General features: G+C 41.2%; 1 protein-coding gene across 1 annotated transcript in view; it reads right to left on the minus strand.

Moving 5' to 3' along the window:
- Positions 1-19,296, minus strand: part of ROR2 (receptor tyrosine kinase like orphan receptor 2) — a 218,152-nt gene that overhangs the window by 20,531 nt on the left and 178,325 nt on the right. Inside the window, exons 3-4 of the mRNA XM_060013540.1 lie at positions 9,412-9,699; positions 8,572-8,602 (exon numbers count right to left, since the gene is read on the minus strand). Coding sequence (XP_059869523.1) covers positions 8,572-8,602; positions 9,412-9,699 — 319 coding nt within the window. The remainder of the gene's footprint in view (positions 1-8,571; positions 8,603-9,411; positions 9,700-19,296) is intronic.

A 19,296-nucleotide genomic window follows, 5' to 3' on the forward strand; every position in this document is an offset into this window, starting at 1 on the left:
CATACACAAAAACTGTTTTGAAGATGGATCATAGACCTAAACATAAAAGCTAAAATTAAAATGCTTATAGAAGGAATCACAGGAGAATACCTTTATAGTACTGAGGTAGGCGAAAGCAAAGATTTCTTACACATGATACATAAAAGAAAAAATGATAAATTAGATTTACCAAAATTAAAATTTCCTGATCAGCAAAAGACAGCATTAAGAAAATTAAAAAGGCAAACCACAAGCTGGCAGAAAACACCTTATAATATCTGACAAAGAAACTGTATACAGAAAATATAAAGAACTCCCATAACTCAACAGGAAGACAAACAACACAGTAAAAATTGGACAAAAGGCCTAACAGATACTTTACAAAAGTGCGTCCTTAGAAGATGGCCCCATTTTTAGTGACTGAAGAAATGTAATTAAAAGACCATGAATCATCACGATGCAAGACATTAGAATGGCTACAATTAAAGGACTGAGAATATCAAATGTTGGTATGGATGTGGAGCAACTGGAACTCTCATACTTTGCTGGTGGCAGTATAAAATGGAAAGATCACTTTGGGGAAGAATTTGGCAATTTCTTATACAGTTTATATATACACATACCATCTGACTGAGCAATCTTACACCTAGGATTTATTCTAGAAAAATGAAAACATGTTCCCCCAAATTAAATATTCATAGCAGTCTATTTATAATTGCTCCAAATTGGAAGTCCAAATGTCCATCAACAGATAATACATTGTAGTATCTTCATACAACAGAATAATTGTCCTCAACAAAAAGGAATAAACCACATAAAGTATTTTTCAGATATTATATTTTGTAGAAGAAGCCAGAAATAAGAGTCTCCCAGGAAAAGGTAAGTGGAACAAGGCAGGAGTTTTTAGTTTTTGTCTGTTTCATTCATTGTTGGACCCCCAATAACTTGAACAGGGCCTGGCACATAGCTGGCCCTCGGTATAAATTTGTTAAATAAATGAATGAATGATTTCCTTGAAAATCAGACATCATACTTTATTCCTCCCTACTTTTGATATGAAATACTCCTGCATGCAATTATACTGATGTCATATTTGATGGGCAAAAATGTGAACAGAGCAAATTCATTCATAAAGCCAACACTAACATTCATGTCATAAAAACCCAAGTCAGCAAAACCTTTTAGAAACACTGGCTTTTGCAACGGCCATCTCTAAGGCTAGGATCACATGAGACGGCCAGAGGCAGAGAAACAGTGTCTCCAACACTAATAGTTCATTGGCAAGTAAACGTTTTTCTCTTCTGTCATGTTCAGGGGGCTGGTCCCTCTCACATCAACCTTGGAAGATTGGTGACTTCGGGTGAATTTGGAGGTTGGTGTATAAAAAGCTCTCATTCATGTATAATAGGGCATCATAGCTGATACATGAGTTCAACTGAAAACAAAAAGACTTAGTGGGAGCATTGAATGTGCTGCTACCATCAAGTGCTAGTATTATCATTACTGCTAAAGCACAAACATTTTCATTTGTGTCACTATATGATCTGAATTTAAAAGAATGTGTGTGTAGTCTCTAATTACTTTAACCATGACTGTGTTTAGCCACTTATCGCCTGTATCATATAATCTTAAAATGAATTCAGTTTCTATCTTTTATTCAAGTTCTGCATTATGGGATTTAAGGGGAGTTACTTTTCCAGAAAAAAGAACCTATCACAACAAGAAGTCATGGAGAAAAAATTAGGTTGGCTTCTCTCCCCCTTCCAACTCAATTTCATTAGGTTGGTGGTTTAATGAATTTAACATCAAATGCTAAATGTTAGCCTTTTGTCTAAGTTAATTTACTTTTACCAACTTGTCAGTAAGGCAGCTTGGTTTCTCCTGAAGTCAGTTTTAATTACTGGCTAGTCAGTTGGCAGTTTCAGGGTTTTTTTTAATAGTGCTATTTTCCTATAATTAGGATAAAGTTTGAACTAGGCTTATGACAATTTCCCAAAGAGCAATGGAAGGAGTTTGAGGTAGAAGATGGCTGAGTTCCATTTAGACATGCAAATTGTGAGATGCCTGTGAGTCATCCGCCTGGAGACGCCCACCATGGGGCTGAACTGGGGGGCCTGGAGATGGGGAGATAAGTCAGACTTGGAAGTGGAGATGTCAGGGTCATGAGCTTATGGGTGGAGAAGGGCTGAAACCTTGGAATTACCTGCAAGTCGTGAAGCAAGAAGGGCTCAGACATGGCCTCAAGGAAAGTGATTTCCCAGCAGCCAATAATTAACGTAACTTTTAACTGCCCAAAAAACAACACATTTTCCTTTAAGCAGACGTTCGTTGAAGCACATTATGCGTGCATTTACTTGTGAGCCATCAGGATAGCCTAGGACAACCAACACAGGAAACATGGAAGCCCTGATGCTCACGCTTCAGGGAGCACCCCGACGCCTTCACCCAACTCTGGTACCACCAGGCTACCCCACCAGTGTACGTATGTGTCTATCATCGTGAAAATAAACCACTTTTTAAAAGAGTAGCTAGAAATGATACCCATACATGAAATGTGAGACACACAGCCTCACATTAATCCCCTCGCATTACCAAAACTGCTACCTGAGTAAGCTATAATCACCCTGTCTTTGAACCTATGTCTGCGGAGAGACAGCCTGTCCTTGAAGCTTTTGTTCTCCATACACACACCCTCCTCACCCCGCCTTCAAATGGATGGAAGGAAAAACAATGTTTTAATGGTAATAAATCCCTTAACCTCTGAGGATTTCCACCCTACCCCCCACCTCCTTCAATACATACAAACCGATATCCACCAACACTGCTGGTGACCCTGTGTGTGGATGTGTGAGGAAGAGAGCAAAGAGCCTGGAGGGGATGAGTCATCACAACCATCCCTGTTCACGGTTCAGAACCAACCTCGGCGTGTCGCCATGCTGACATGCTGTACACAGGGATCAACCAGGGCTGTATGATTATTCACTGTTGCAACTCTCCATTTGCAGGTACAGGATATACCACCAGACCAGCAATGAAAGAGCTTTAACTGCTGTGCATTTTCTCAGGAAAATTGGATAAGCTAGTGATATTACAGAGACGAAAACGGAGAACTTGTGGGTAATTCTATTTTAAACCCACTGATATTCCTTCTTTTTGTCTTTGTTCTGGTCAACTTCCAGAGATATCATAAAGGAGTTGAAGGTGAGTCTGCTGAAACATAATTACAGTCAATGGGCAGAAAAAAATCATGGTCACAAACAAGACAACCGTCAATGGGCTGGTGCCTTAGGCTACGAAGTATCTGAACAAAGCAGGTCATCTGCCAACACAAAGTTAGCAGATCAATTCAGCACAATATTAAAAGAATATCTCACCCTGACAAAGTGTATTTCAGTCTAGAACTGTGAAGCTACCTAGTAATAGGAACTCTATTACATACCGTAATATTAATACGTTGAAAGGAGAAAAACTACACAATCACCTTTGTATCTGAAAAAGTAACTGTAAAAATCAAACTTCTGTGCAATTCCAATAAAAATACAAACTGATAAAATTCATATGGAAGAATAAAAGATAACAGTTAAGATAATTTAGAAAAATGGTATAGTAATAAGGTAGCTGTATTAGCCAGCTCAGGCTGCCATAACAAATACCATACCACAGACTGGAGGGCTTAAACAACAGACATTGACTTCTCACAGTTCTGGAGGTTAAGTTCAATATCAAAGTGCAACCCTATTTAGTTCCCAGCTTTCAGACGGCCACCTTCTCGCTATGTCCCCACATGGCAGAAAGGAGAGACAGCAATCTCTGATGTATCTTCCTCTTCTTATAAGGACACCAGCCCTATCAGATCAGGGACCCACCCTTAAGACCTCATTTAACCTTAATTACCTACTTAAAGGCCCTATCTTCAATACAGTCCCATGAAGGGGGGTTAAAGCTTCAATATCTGAATTTGGTGGGGGGCGCAATTTAATCCATAGCAATAAGCGAAAATATTTCTCTACATATAGCAAGATATATTACAAAGATATAGTGTTAGAATATTGTGGTATTTTTCCAGGCACAAAAGTATTTTTCCAGGCACTAGAACAGAATAGAGAGCCTAGAAGCAGATCCGCATGTATAGAAATTTCACAGATGACAGAAGTGACATTAAATTTAATGATTACAGATGGGGCTATTCATTAGATGATGCCAAGGCACTAGGCCATTGAGATAGGAAAGTATTACAGTAGAACCCTAGCTGCTACCAGCATAAAAATCAATTCTAGATGGAGTAGAAACTGTGTAAAAATTATATCTAGAATATATTTTAAAACTCCTGCAAAAAAAAAAACTCTTGCAAATCAATATGAAAAAGACAAACATCCTAATGAAAAATGGACAAAATACAGTCGGCTCTGGTTATCTGTGACAGTCATTTTCTATAAAGTTGCCACAAACACTGAATTAGCAAATACTGAGCCATTGTTCCTAAGGCAAATAGATACTTTTCTGCAAGTCTGTGGTCATAACATTTTCATCAACCAATCAATACATAACCTTGTTTTATGTGTGTTTCTGTTTAAAGATGTGTTATTTAATGTGGTTGGTGATTCATTAATACTAAGCTTGGGGCCAACAGCACTGTAACCCATGCTTGAATGAAGCTTATCTAACATATTTCCTCCACAAGGCACATCACAGCCTTCTGGTGCTTAGGAACATAAGACTGCACTTCAGCACTGTGCTTGGGGCCATTCTAAACAGCAAAATCACCAACAAAAAGCACAAAATGTAAACAGACCCAGAAAAGGACATGTGCACAGCAGGAGAGGTGAAACAAGATGGCAGACCTCAGCTGGGAACGCATGCACTGGGCAACTCAAATTTTTCACTGTTGGTGCATATCCATGAGTGACCATGGAAACATCCTGAGTACTGATTTGGGGGTTACAAAGAAGTTGTACTGAGTAAGAAAATTTGCAAGTATTGAGTCTATAAATAAGAATGGACTGTACTTGAACTGGCAATCCAATGGTTATTAAACCAATACAAATATGTTCAACTTCACTGTGTACTGGTGAAATCTAATGTAAAATTACTATAACTTACAATTGACACCCAAGATATTGGCAAAATTTTGAGTTCTGATAATACCACGGGCTGGAAAACATGGGGAAATAAGAACTCATGCTTTGCTGGTGGGACTATGAAGTCCTTTATCACTTTGGAAGGCAATCTGACCATACATGGTAGAGGTGGGAAGTGAATACCTGCAATTCCACTCCCAGACTTCTATTGCTGGAGGACTCTTGCCCACTGGGACAAGTAGACATGGAAAGATGTTTACATAAGATGGTCTGCATCAGTGAAAACAACTAACCTTCACTGAGTAAACACATGGACAATTAAAGTGAGACTGACTCACAGAATGGAGTATTGTATATTTGTTAAAATGAACTTAACCTACATGTATTAACCTGGACTTCCAGATCCCTCCTCACCCACCCCTAAAAAAACTGCACTTATATGCTATTTACAAGAGACCTACATAAAACAGAACACAAAAAGGTCGAGGGCAAAAAGTGGGATAGGAATAGTAAAACAGCTTTCTAGCAAGTGCAAATAAAAAGAAAGTAGGTGGAGCAATATTATTGCTAGGCAAAATCGAATTCAAGGCAAAAAGCCTCAAAAGAAACTTAAAAACAAGACAAAACAAAAGCTATATAGTCTCAAACCTGGAGGTATTTAAGAACATAAACTCAAAATTAAAAAAAATAGAAAACTGATAGAAATTGGCAAATCCGAAATGAGTATAGACAACTTTCATATATTTTCAGATATCTGTAACCAATGTGAACAAAAAATATAGACACTTTTAATAACACACTTAACATATGTGATTTAATACATGAATAGAAATATTGTGTACTGGCTACCATCAGAGCACATTTATTTTTTGAAACAACAGGAAATAGTCACAAAAATTTACCATATCAAATTGGCCACAAAGAAAATCTCAACCAACTACCAACTGTAAAATACATCCCAAATTCACTGATAATAATACAACAAAAATCAGAAAATAACAAAAAACAAAAGCTTATGTTGCCTGGAGGGGAAAAAGATGTAGCCAAAATGGTATTCAGAGGAAACTTTACTGTCTTAAATGCTTTTGTATGAAAATTTAAAATGACTAATAAAAACTACTTTTTTAAGAAGTCAGAATGACATATAGATCACTTGAACCACTACATACACATCAGAATGGCTCAACTTAGAAAGACCAACCAGATCAAATGCTGGCAAACAATGCAGTGACCATACTTTCCTACCTGCTGGTGGGAGTACAGAGTGGTACAATCACCTTAGGAAAAGGTCTGGTATTTCTTACAAAACTCAGCACACACATACCCTATAAGCCAGAACTTTGACCCTAGGTATTTACCTAGCAGAAATGAAAATACATGTCCACAAAAAACTTGTATGAGACTATCCATAGCAGCTTATTCATCAATGTCAAAAGATGCAACCTGCTCAGGTGTCTATCAAGGAAAAACTAACTGATCCAGTCACACAAGGGCACACTATTCGGCAATGAATAGCAGCAGACTAGTGAAACATGTACAGCATGGATGACTCTCGAGAGAACCATGTCAAGTGAAGGAAACCAGGCTCAGGTGGCTATGTACTGTAGGACTTCATTTCCATGAAGTTCTAAAACACGTAAAGCTAGCTCATGGTAGAAAAAAATCAGAACAGTTGTTGCCTGGGGAGGAGGGGTAGTGACCAGGAAGTTGCATGATGGAACTTTCTAGAGTGATAGGAATGTTCTGTGCCTGGATAACGGTTTAGATTGCAGAGGTTTTTGCATTGTTTGGACCTTATTAATAGAATACTTAAGATCTGTGCATTTCATTGTATCAGGTTTTTTTTTTTTTTTTTTGGCAGTACGCGGGCCTCTCACTGTTGTGGCCTCTCCCGTTGCGGAGCACAGGCTCCGGACGCGCAGGCCCAGTGGCCATGGCTCATGGGCCCAGCCGCTCTGCGGCATGTGGGATCTTCCCGGATCGGGGAACGAACTCATGTCCCCTGCATCGGCAGGTGGACTCTCAACCACTGCGCCACCAGGGAAGCCCTGTATGTAAGTTTTAACTCAAAAAGAAGAAACAAGAATAGTAAGTAAGTACACAGATGTTGAACTCTTGTTAATGATTTCCATAATATTTCTAAATGATATCATAATCCATAATGATATCCAAAATATTTCAGGATAAGTGTACAAATATCTGCAAATTATTATGAAATGAATAAAAGAAAGAAGACAACTGATGAATGGAAACGGATGGAAAGATAGGCTAGCACAGTAAAATGTAAGCTAACACAACATTGTAAATCAATTATACTTCGATAAAATAAATTTTTAAAAAACATAGAAAAAAATTTTAATTGTATATAAAATTAAATATAAGTATATTTGATATTTATATATTTAATAAATTATAATTATATGTAAATTATTTATGTATATATTTTGCAATATATTATATATGTTTATATTATATAATATTTACTTAAATTATACATAAATAGACAACATAAGATATAAACGAAAATAAGAATTCAACTTTTGAATAACTTATACCTTTTCGAAAGCCTCACAGATGTGCCCTGGATACAATTTCTTCTTTTCTCACTCTATGCATGAATGATTATTAAGGAGAAATGCTTGGACACTATGGCTCAGCACAGAAAGTTCTCAAAAATCTGCCTTCTGCAAGTGGCACCTGATGTAAGCTAAGAGGGGCCCCTGCCCACCCACCGCACCCCAATGGCCAGGGTTTATGAGGCAGCAGGGGGACACAGAGAAGCAAACACTGCTTGGCTGACCAGCACAGCGTCTGCACCACTGCTCAGAACTCTCAGACGTGAAGCAAAGGCTTTCTGATGTGCCTGAAGAGTAAATGAGGAATCCAACAGCCATGGCTAACCTCGAACACAGGCGTTGAATAGAGTGATTCTCATGGATGTGTGAGGTCCGGAGGAGAAAAGATGCTACACCGGGAAACAAGAGGCCTGAGTTCACAGCCAGAACCTGCCCGCAGGTGGGTGAAGACCCCTGAGCCAGGCTCTGAGCCTCAGTCTCCTCAGCTCTGAAGTGCGTCTGAGACCCCGCCTATGGTGGAGGTTCCCCGAGGCTTGACGAGCACACATTTTGTAGACTGCAGCTGGCGATGCAGTTAAGGTGGCGCTGGGACTTCAGGGTAACTGCCTCTCTGTTTTAAATGTGTCCAGGACACCAGGGTCCTGGCAGCCCCGGCAACCTGGTCTGTACACTTATACTGCCTCCAGTTGCCCTGCAAGGTCACGATCTCTGATAACAACTAACTATGCCTGCTTTTATGACTTTTTCCCTAACACTCAACATGGAAAATATAACAGTTTTCCATCCAAAAGCAAGCACATTGCCATCCTTGTGTGAAGTCCAGCCAACTTCTAGCAAATTCAGCAGAAACATGTGTTTGCCCGATTTAAAGCCGGGGTTCTTATATAACGGAAGCCCACAAAGAATGAGAAAATGGTTTGAGGAAAGCAAATACTTACTGAAAGTTATGATTTGGGCTGTGTGTTGGACCTAAAGGAAAAGAAAAAAGACAAGTTATTAATACTTCATGATTTGGAATAATTTTTTTTTCCAATCCAGCCCGTGGTAAAGGCAACCGCAGCTCAGGGTGCTCATTTGTGGTGAGCTGTCTTCGGCCTCCAGCTCTGCCCCTGCCCAATATTATACGCCAAGGATGGGGGAAACCACCAAGGATGGAAGGGGTGCTCTGTGTTGATGCAGAAATGTCAGGAGATATTTTGGGAGTTTTTGCTGTCTTTTCTCTCTTCTCATCTAAACTTGTTTCACAAGATCTGTCTTACTGGTGACAGAATGGCTGGGGCATTGCAGGGACCTCCACAGAACTGGGATGAAAGGGACATATTCCTACCTGCCATTTAATTGCTTCATGCCACTTGTGACAAGCACAAGAGTACAAAATTGTCCTCACGCTCTGCTCCCTGCCCATCCTCTGGGCCGGGCTGGGTTTCTGTGGGTGGGTGGGTGGGTGGGTGCCTGTCTGGATTGCCTGGGCTTGAAGTGTGCGTGGCCAGCCTCCCCGTGGGGTGACCTCCTGACACATAGCCTGCCTGAGATTATGTTCTGCACTCCAGGTTTACAGACCTCTCCATCTGCGTCTATTTTCTTTTATTACTAGTAAATGGGTAACAGGTTAAGCCAGGATCTCGTGCACAATGGGAAAGACCTCAGGGAAGGGTTTTATTGATTTCCTCTCTGCTGACTTGTGTGTGTTCAGCTTCAAACCGCAAATTAATCTGCTGCTCGGTGGCTGGGGACATTCCTATCTGATAAGCAACACACCGGGGACTGTCCCCACTCACCGAGCCGCACGAACAGGACGCCAGTGGCGGTGATGGTCTTCACCCCATTGGTGGCCACGCACTGGTAGTAGCCGGTGTCCGTTGTGTCCAGGTCCTGGATCCGCAGCCGAGAACCGTATTCCGTCTTGCGGATGATGATGCGCCGGGGCTCCTGCACAACCGGGGCGTCGTTCTTCAGCCACCGCACGCTGGGCGGCGGGTTTCCGGCCACCTTGCAGTGCAGAATCGCTGTCTGGCCTTGGACTATGGTGATATTGTTAACCGGCTCCAGAAAATTCAGAAAGTACCCTGCAAAGGAGAACAGTCAGAGAGGAGCAAACGTCCGTGAGGGCTGGGAGAGAAGGCTGCCTGGGGCTCCTTCTTGGAACTGCTTGGGGAAGGTTTTGGTATAGGTATAGCCCATTCTCTCACATAGGTATAGCCCATTCTCGTTCTTTGGGGTAATTTTGTTCTAGAATGTTGCCTCAAACACTGAATGAGAGAATACGGACTCACTGCTCCTGGGGAAACACAGGGTTAGGTTCCTGTGAGCCTCTGGTCACAGCATTCTAATCAACCAATCAATAAAGAACCTTGTTTTACTGTGCTCTGTTTAAAGACACCTTATTTAGTAAGTATTGTTGATTCATTAACATTGATCTCACGACCAACAGACCAATAACTTGTGTCTGAAAGAAGCTTATCTAACACACATGCTTTCTCCATAAGGCACATCTTGTGCTTAGGACACCAGACAGCACTTCAGCACCATTATTGGGGGCATTTTAAATGGCAAATTACCAACAAAAAGTACAAAAATGCAAAAAACATGGGACTAAACAGATCACGAAAAGGACATTTGTTTACAGTACGAGTTGGGACATTAGGCAGAGTGTCATTTTGTTCAGGCTCAGCTGGGAATGTGTGCATGTGTGCACTGGGCAATTCAAACTTTTCACTGCTCTGGGCATGTCTATGAATGACCATGAAAGTACTGTGAGAACTGATTTGGCGGTTAAAAATACATTTTAGGTAATAAGCAAACTTGCAAATATGGAATCTGCAAGTAATGAGAATCAACTTTACTTCTTTTTGAAAGCACTAAATCTAATCTCACTAAATTTATGATGCAAATTCATATTCAGAGAGTCCATCCTCCCTCTACCACACCATCAAGCACAAGCCACAATAAGGAAAGTAGGAAAAGAAAGCATGTGACAAAACAGAGATAGCCTCAAAAACAAGCTAATCATTGGTCTGAACAGAACAAAAATAACAAGGTTGAGTGTTGCTGCCCACTGCACCCAGGGCAGGAGCAGGAAGAAGCCGTCCAGGGCTCGCGCACAGGAAGGAAAACAGGGCGTAAAAGTACCTGAAATACAGAGCTAGTGGGGCTGGAAACACTGCCCAGGAACGTGGGGTTCCAGTTCAACCACAGGCAAGAGCTTCTCAGCTGGTGACAAAGGCCACTGGGAACAAGAGGAAGTAAGGCAGACAGCGGTGGGGAGGGGTAGGGGTGTGTGTGTGTGTGTGTGTGTGTGTGTGTGGTGTAGGAGGTCAGGGGCTGGGGGATACCCTCTGTCAAGGTAAACATGCACACTAAAATTCCAACACTAAAAAAACCCACTAAGGCTAGACAGACAAGACAATCAATCATCAGGAGATGAACTTACTACAGACAAAACCAAGATAATAGAGCAATCAAAAAAGCCTATAAAGCCTATTCAAGTTCTAAATCTTTTGGCTTGATTTCTGGTTGGTCCCTATTCTTTTTTTCTGTTTTAATGAAGTGAATGAAACATTGAAAGATGGCACATATCTGTATTACTGATTTAATTGGATGAAAAATTATAGGATTTCTAGTGGACCCTGGGGATAAGTTTCACAGGATGAGTGATGGCTCAGATGTTGGGTGATAGGAGATAGCTGAGGAGGTGGGAGGTTGTGAATTTCAAGATGAAGGGACAGTTTTCCTTCACAGGGGAGAGTGGATAGATACCGATCTAGAGAGGTGTCACTAAGTAGTACTGATTACTATTTATGAATATTATTAACAACATCATTAGGTTCTACCTTGATTCTCTGCTAGCCAACCCCTTTCTCAGTGCACTCAAGTTGAGGAAGAGAAACCTTACTGATGACACAAAGCTGGGAGGTAACTAAAATGTCGATGACAAACACCTTGAAAAGAGGCTGAATCAAGCAGGGTGATATCTTGGATGTCAGGGCTGTTCATTAACAGCACAAGCTCAACTTGGAGAGACCTGCATTCCTGACGCTCCTGCACTAGACCCGGCATCTTTGAAAACAAAATGAGACCTGATTTGACATTCTGAAGCAGTTACTTGGTATAATCCGGGTTGCCCAGATTACAGCGAACACATTGTTTCACTATGTTCTGGCCAGAGCCCAAGCACTTACAAGTTGCTTAAGATTCAAATGCTTCATTAAGGTCTCGTAACACTAAAATGCACAGTAGGGCATATAAAATAGTCATCAAATTATAATTTAAAATAGCAAATGACAGATTACATCACCATGATCTCTTCTTCCTGGCCTAAGTTTAATTATAATTCTCATCTCTACCCTGATGACAGTTTTTCCAAAGGCCTTTGACAAACCATGGCTTCCTGGGAGACACAGGTAATGGCTTCATGTAAAGGCAGAGGGTAAGGATCTGTGTCTCCAAGCTGACTAGCAAAAACCTAAAAGGAGCAGGCCCAGGGGTTCTGAGGGCCGAGACAGGGTGGTCGCTGCTGGCTCTTATCTCATCCATTTGGGGGACTGGCTTGAGAGTAGTCCTGCTACCGCCTTCCTCCATTTGCATACATCAACTTGGGACGTCGCCATCGATTGGCTAAAAATCTTGAAAGATATAGAAGGATCTTCTTCAACATGGAAACAACATTTGTCTAGAAAGGGAAGAAAGGGAAGAAGGGGAGGGAAGCACAGGAGAAAGTTAAGGAGACAGCTCCTTTTGTACAACTTAGAAGGAAACCTGGGGAGAGTCCAGGACTGTCCAGTTACTCTAAATATAGACCCTTAGTGTCTACTTCTTTTCAAGAATATCTTTTTTACATCGAATGGGTACGGAAACGTGGAGTTCTTCTTCACTGTTCCCACCAACAGCTTCTCCTACACCCCTGACTGACAAATTGACAGCGGTTTAGACTTAGTCTTTCCGTGTCTCTCAGGAAGGCTCCTTTCTGAGAAATGCAGAATAGGGCAGATGGGCTCGTGCCTGGTCTGCGCGCCATGTGGGCACAGACAGCCCTGATGTTAACCTTGTCCCACCGGGTAGGGCGCTGTGAAACCATCTATTAGGCTTAATCCAGAGATGGTGCTGGTATTTCCCTTTCCGATGCGTTATCAACACTAGCTAACAAGGACTAAAGAAATCCACAGGTGCTGGAATCAAGCACCTTACACAGTTGACTTAAATTTTAAAGCACTCTTGGCTATTTCTGTTTACGTGAAATGTACAGAATAGGTAAATCCAGAGACAGAAAACAGATTAGTGGTTGCCAGAGGCTGGGGGAAGGGAAATAAGGGAGTGACTCTTAATGGGTACGGGGTCTCACTTTGGGGTAATGAAAATGTCTGAAACTAGAGAGCAGTGATGGTTGCACAGCATTACAAGTGTAGTCTTGGGGTCAGGAAATGCCTGCTGAGGAGGGATGGGCAAGGTAAGACCAGGTGAACAAATCACGGACAAGCAGGTAGAGGGGAGGTGGAGGTGTCAGGCAAAGGGGAGGGGGACCACTCTCTTGAAAGCATCCTTCCCAGAGTGCTGGCAACCACCCTCAGTTTTGCTCAGATCCCGGGGTAAGCCTTCCACTGATTTCCTCCCCAATTTATCCAGATTCCCTTCACTCTCAACCAGATGAACACTCACTCCTGAAGCCACACCTTCCTCAGTCTACAAAAAACAAAGGAGAATCTAGTGAAGTGATCTAGTCCACATGGGGAGTTCTTGCCAACTCTTCTCGATCCTACACCGTCTAAACTAGTGGGGTTCAACAGTGTCTTCACATTGGGGTCACCTGGAAGCTTAAAATATACATCCAGCTGCGCAATTTGTCAAAACTCTTAAGTGTGCAGCCCGAGCTAAGAGTCCCTGCTCTGAAGCGCTGAGGAGAAAGAAAAGCAACAATTCCAGTGAACGAAACCCATCCAAGAATGAACTTAGAGCAGACCTGAAACAACACTGAGAAGCATCGCTGGAGGGCACGGTAGGACTGGAAAGAATACCTGGGGAGGTTCTGAGTGCAATGGCATATAGGAGGCCTGTCCAGCTGGGAATGGACAAAAGGGCAGGATGTCCGCAGACGGCACCCATGTCCTGACTTAGGTCTTGAATCAGCCTCCTTCATGCTCTGCAGGAAGCTCAGAGAGACCAAAACTATGGGTTGATAACATGGTAACTTCATACATTCATAGCTCCCTCCCTAGGCAGGTGAGTAAAAGTGAGCCTTCAGGAAGAAATCAGAAAGACAGATAATGAAGAAAAGCTAATTTATACCCATGGTATCAAGGCTTCTGGAATATTCTTTCCCTTTCCCCATTCTCCCCCACTGGAAGGGAGGGGGGGTCCCTTGTTCTTCCTAAAACACACCCAACTGATCCCTCATGGTGCAGTCAGCCAAGAACCCCTAGTCCTCTGATCTTTTCTATTTCTCATAAGTCAATTCTCTGCCAGAAAGTCACCTCCACAGAGGGTATTCCCAGCTGCCTCTATTCATTTCTAACCTTGCCCCCCACCCCACTGATCTTGGCCTGTTGCTATGTCAAAGTCACATGCGTTAAATTATGATGACTGAAATACATTTTGACATCAAGAATAACAAACGTTACTTTGACGGAGGGGCGAGTTTCTCAATTCCACGGCTATTTCTCTTCCATTCTGATAAGTTCCATTTAAAAACTGGGATAGGATGATGGAGAGAGAACTGCATTTATTATAGGAAAACTATTATATTTCTACGTGTCGTACTAATTTCCTGTTGTTGCTGTAACATGTTAGCACAAACAGCATGAGACAACACAAATTTACTAACATACAGTTCTGCAGGTCGGAGGTCCGAAAATCAATGTGTCAGCAGGGCTGTATTCCTTCTGGAGGCTCTGGGAGAGTCTTTCTCCTTGTCTTTCCTGGCTTCTGGAGGCCACCTGCATGCCCTGGCCCATGGTGCCTTCCTTGTATCACTCCAACTTCTGTTTCCATCATCACATCTCTGTTGAGTGACTGACCCTCCTGTCCCTCTCTTATAAGGACCTCTGTAATTACATTGGCCCACCTGGATCATCCAGGATCATTTCCCATCTCAAAATCCTGACCTTAGTCCCACCTGCCAAGTCCCTGTTCCGTGAAAGGTGACATGCTCTGAGTTCCAGGACTTAGGACGTGGACATCTTTGGGAGGCCATTATTCTGTCCCTTATGTATATTTTTCTTTTATCTTGCCACTTTACTGAACTACCTTAGTTATAAGAGTTTCTGAGTTGTCTTAGATTTTCTATGTAGATTTTCTTCAAATAACAATAATATAGCCTTTTTGCTTCCAAAGTTCATACTGCTCCTATCTCCTCTTGCCTTCTCTTCAATATTAATTATTTTTGAGTTAACAATTTGGAGAGGAGCACAGGCTCCGGACGCACAGGCTCAGCGGCCATGGCTCACGGGCCCAGCCGCTCCACGGCATGTGGGATCTTCCCAGACCGGGGCATAAACCTGCATCCCCTGCAATGGCAGGCGGACTCTCAACCACTGTGCCACCAGGGAAGCCCTGAGCTAACAATTTTTAATACTGAAATATTGCAGAGAAAAATACAGATATTAACATAGTAGTACCCATGTACACAACATCAAGATTTTACGCAAATATTTTACCATATTTGACTTACAACACTTAAAAAATAAGACATTCTGGAATGTAACTAAAGCACACCCTTCCCTATTTGTCCTTTCCTCTCCAGAGAACTACACTATTCCAATTCATATTTGTATTATTTTATATTTTTAGAATTTTCTCTGAAAGATCATCTTTGCTAGTTGCTTTTTTCCACTCAGAGTCAGCTTGGGATTTACCTATGTTGATGTAGTTCATTTATTTTAATTACTGTATAATATTCTACTGTACAAACAAACCACAATTTCTTTATCCATTTCCCAATTCTGGAGCAGTAAATCGTTTCCACATTTTTGCTAATACAAACAGTGTTTAATGACCATCTTTATACACCTCAACTTGTACATGTATCCACCTGGATGCATTAGTGATAAGTCATAGGGCCTTGAAATCTTTCATTGATGTAGGTCTCAAAAGTGCCTGAGTTAAAGTATTTCTCCTACAACTTTGCCAGCATTTGGTGTTTGGGGGCTTTCAAATGTTTGCCAATATTTTGGACATGAAACAGTGCTGTTGTTTTAGGTTGTATCTTAAGGATTCCTCATGAGCTCAAGAGTCTTTAGGAAGGTTTACCAGTCCTTGAGGCTCTGCTTCTGTAGCTGTCTATTCAAATCTTTATACTCCTAACTTCTCCTAATAAATTTTCTATCTTTTTCCTTTTCTAATGTATGCATTAAATATGAATTTTTCAAGTTCTTATTTAGCCACCAAATAAATTATTTTATTTAATCTCCATGTGGTTGGTCAGACCCCAGTTATCTTGTAATTTATAATTTTTCTTGGTTGAGTTATTAAAGGTGTGCTTTAATTGCACTGTTGTCACAAAACATAGTCTGTGTGATGATAATTCTTTGATACCACTGAGATTTGCTTGCACAAACACCACGATTTCAAGGAATAAACAGAAAATGAAACATCAAAAAAAAAAAGAGAGATTTGCTTTACAGCCTAGTGCAGAGTCAATTCCTAAAATGTCCCACATTTGATTGGTAAGAATGTGTTTTCCCTAATTGCTCAATGCAGGTGTTTATATATGCCCAATAGATTAAGCTTGTCAATTTGTTGCTCAAATTTTTAATACTTATACTTATCTATTAGCTTCAATGAGATATGTGTTAATTTGATACTGTATATGGCAAATAGCCATTAATAATTCTCTGAGGTTTTGCTTATACATTGGAAACTATGTTGCTGGGTGCAATAAACTCCCAGTTTATTATATCGTCTAGTCTTTACATCACTATGTAAGGCTTCTGTGTCTAAAACACCATTTAGTTTGATGGCAATGTACCTATTTCAGAGTACTTTTGGTTAATGTAGTCCTACTCTGTATTTTTATTTTTTTAATGATTTTTATGTTTATATACTAGACATGAATCTTGTAAACAACGTATAATTTAACATGTTAATTTATAAGTCTGTATGTGTTAACCTTATGAGTTTCTTAACTGATGGGTTTATTTTTAAAGTGTTAATTTTGCTTCTTAATTCTCTCTTCCTATTTTCTACTCATTTTTTTTCTTTATTCTCCCATTACTTGTTTGAAAGTTAGGCTTAAGTGGCTAGCTTTACTTTTTATAGGCATACCTAATTTGACAAAGTCTCCCCAATACAACCAAATACAAGCACCTTGAAATGCTGTGAGCTACCATCACCCCCCAGACACCAGAGCTTTGAGTCATTGCTTCCCAGTGTTTAGTTACACTCCATTTGTACATCCCCCGGGGTCATTATTACTGATGATTTTTACTAACAGTATTTCTTTAGATTTGCCAACCTGGTTACCAAGTTCTTTCCTTGCCAAGTCTGCCTGCATCTCACTCCTTCCTCCTGGTTCAACCGAGCTCTTCCTGATTCTCATCCGCTCTTTGGGTAAAGGACTGAGGTTATAAACACTCTTACTCTTGGTCGAAAATTACCTGTTACTTTCACACTTGAATAATAGCTTAGCTGGGTACAGAATTCTAGACTGACAATTACAGTACTGTCCTCTGTCTTTTGTGGTTTTGTTACAAGTTCTGCTGTTCCTTTGTGGGTAATCTGACCTTTCCCCTCTTCGGCTACTTTTCATATTTCCCCTTGTCTTTGCTGTTTCGAAGTGTCACTAGCTGTGAATTTAGTTTTATTTTAGCCTCAACGGGCCTCCGTGCCATTTCCAACATCATGCCTTCCATCAATTCTGTGAAATTCTCTACCAGTATCTCATGAAATATCGTTTCTCCCTTCCCCTTTATGTCTCCTTTGAAATCTCCTTCTTGATATATGCTGAATTTCTTTATGTGATTCCTCCAAACTATTCACCTACTTTTATATTTCCTGTCCTTTTAGAATCTTTAGCTAAGCACAGTCTACTGTCCATCAAGTTTTCTCATTTCGTCTACTACATTTTTCATTTCTAGAAGGTCTCTTTGGTTCCTTTTCAAACCCACCACTGCTTTTTCTTCCTTTATCTTTAATCCTTCTGGCTTCATTGTTTACTAGCTCATCACTCATCCTGGGCCTCTCTGAGTGTACTTTGTAATTTTCCCCTGCAGGGCTGGTTTTTCTGTGGGCATCCCTTTAGGACTGGGTTCCTGTAACAGGCAGTGTCAAATGTTCACGTTGATTCTTGGGCTCAGGGTTCCCCCACAACATTCTGGTAAATGTAAATGTGGTTTCCTGATGTGTGGATCCAAGTCTGATATCTCATGGGAAAGCCTTCTGTGTTTCCCACCTCGAACCAGGCTTCAGGCAAGCCCTCTTCTCACCCTCCTGGGCTAATGAATGAAAACTCCCCCCTGTTTCCTTAGGTCTCCTAGGACTTAGCCACGGTGCCTAATCTACAACATCTCTGATCTCTGCCTCATGGGTTGCCTTCTGGCATGATATTGAAACCCAAGGCTTCTGATGTAACTAAGCCTAGCAGAATAGTTTCTACAGCAGGGGTGATATTTCATAGGCCTTATATTAAGGCATAAAAAATGTAAATTCCTTCATTTTTCTAAAACCAAACTTGATTTTTTTTCTCAACCCCTTATTTCTCCTGATTGAAGGAAATGTAATACATCCAATTCCAGGGAAATCAGTAACTTTAGCATGTTTAGTTATTTCATGTAATCTCAAAATCAGGATTTTCTACTTCTGGGTATCCTCTCTAGGGAAAGCTATTCCAGCGTCAAAACACTGAAGATTGATTTGTCTGTAGCTACCCTTTGCCTGCACCATCTTTTGCCAAAGTGTCCTCGTCTTATTGGTGCTCGTTCTACTCTGAAGCCCAGGGATGCATCCCCATCTGCCCCGTGGCCACAAGGTGACACTGCTGAAGAGCTCACCATTGGAAAGCTCATGTCATAACAGTTGCACAACACCTGCAGAGTCCAACTCTTTGTCTCAGTTAAACTTTTTCCCAGGAAAACTGTGCCGTTCTCCATGGCTATAAACAAAGTGGAACCACCTGGGTGGTTCCTGCCTTGGCAGTCCAGGGCTATCACAATTTTGTTTCCTTCCTATTCCTGGCTCCTGGGCATTTCTCCATCTCTCTTGCAAGTTCATCTAAGCATTTACATCTTTTACGAATATTTTATTGAGCACTTGTATGTAATTTAAGTCTGAGGTAGGCCAAGTTAGTTTGGTCCACCATTACAACCATCATTCATTCTCTGGAGGCCGAAATGAAAGTAGAAAGAAAATTCTATGAAGACTAAGCACAATATTGCTTTCTCCCTTGGTGTTCAATTACCAGCCAGTTTTTCACCTCTCAGCTTCATTTCCTTTCCGTGTGAAATATGGCATTTGTACTGGCCATTGCTAAGTTCTCCTCTAGCTCACAAAGTCTTCCTTTAGAGTTGCCCCAAACCTCTCCAGACGCAACTGAACAGGCCAGGAGGAGCTAGGCATAGGCGACCGCAAATTCTGCTACCTTGGATCCGGTCAGCCCGCCACAGCGTTAAGAGAGGAGAACAGAAGTCTTCCCTTTTGATTATGCAAGGGAGGTTCCCCTTCCTCACAGCAGGGTCACT

Source organism: Delphinus delphis, chromosome 6, assembly GCF_949987515.2.
Source record: "Delphinus delphis chromosome 6, mDelDel1.2, whole genome shotgun sequence".
In the NCBI taxonomy this organism is placed as follows: Eukaryota; Metazoa; Chordata; class Mammalia; order Artiodactyla; family Delphinidae; genus Delphinus; species Delphinus delphis.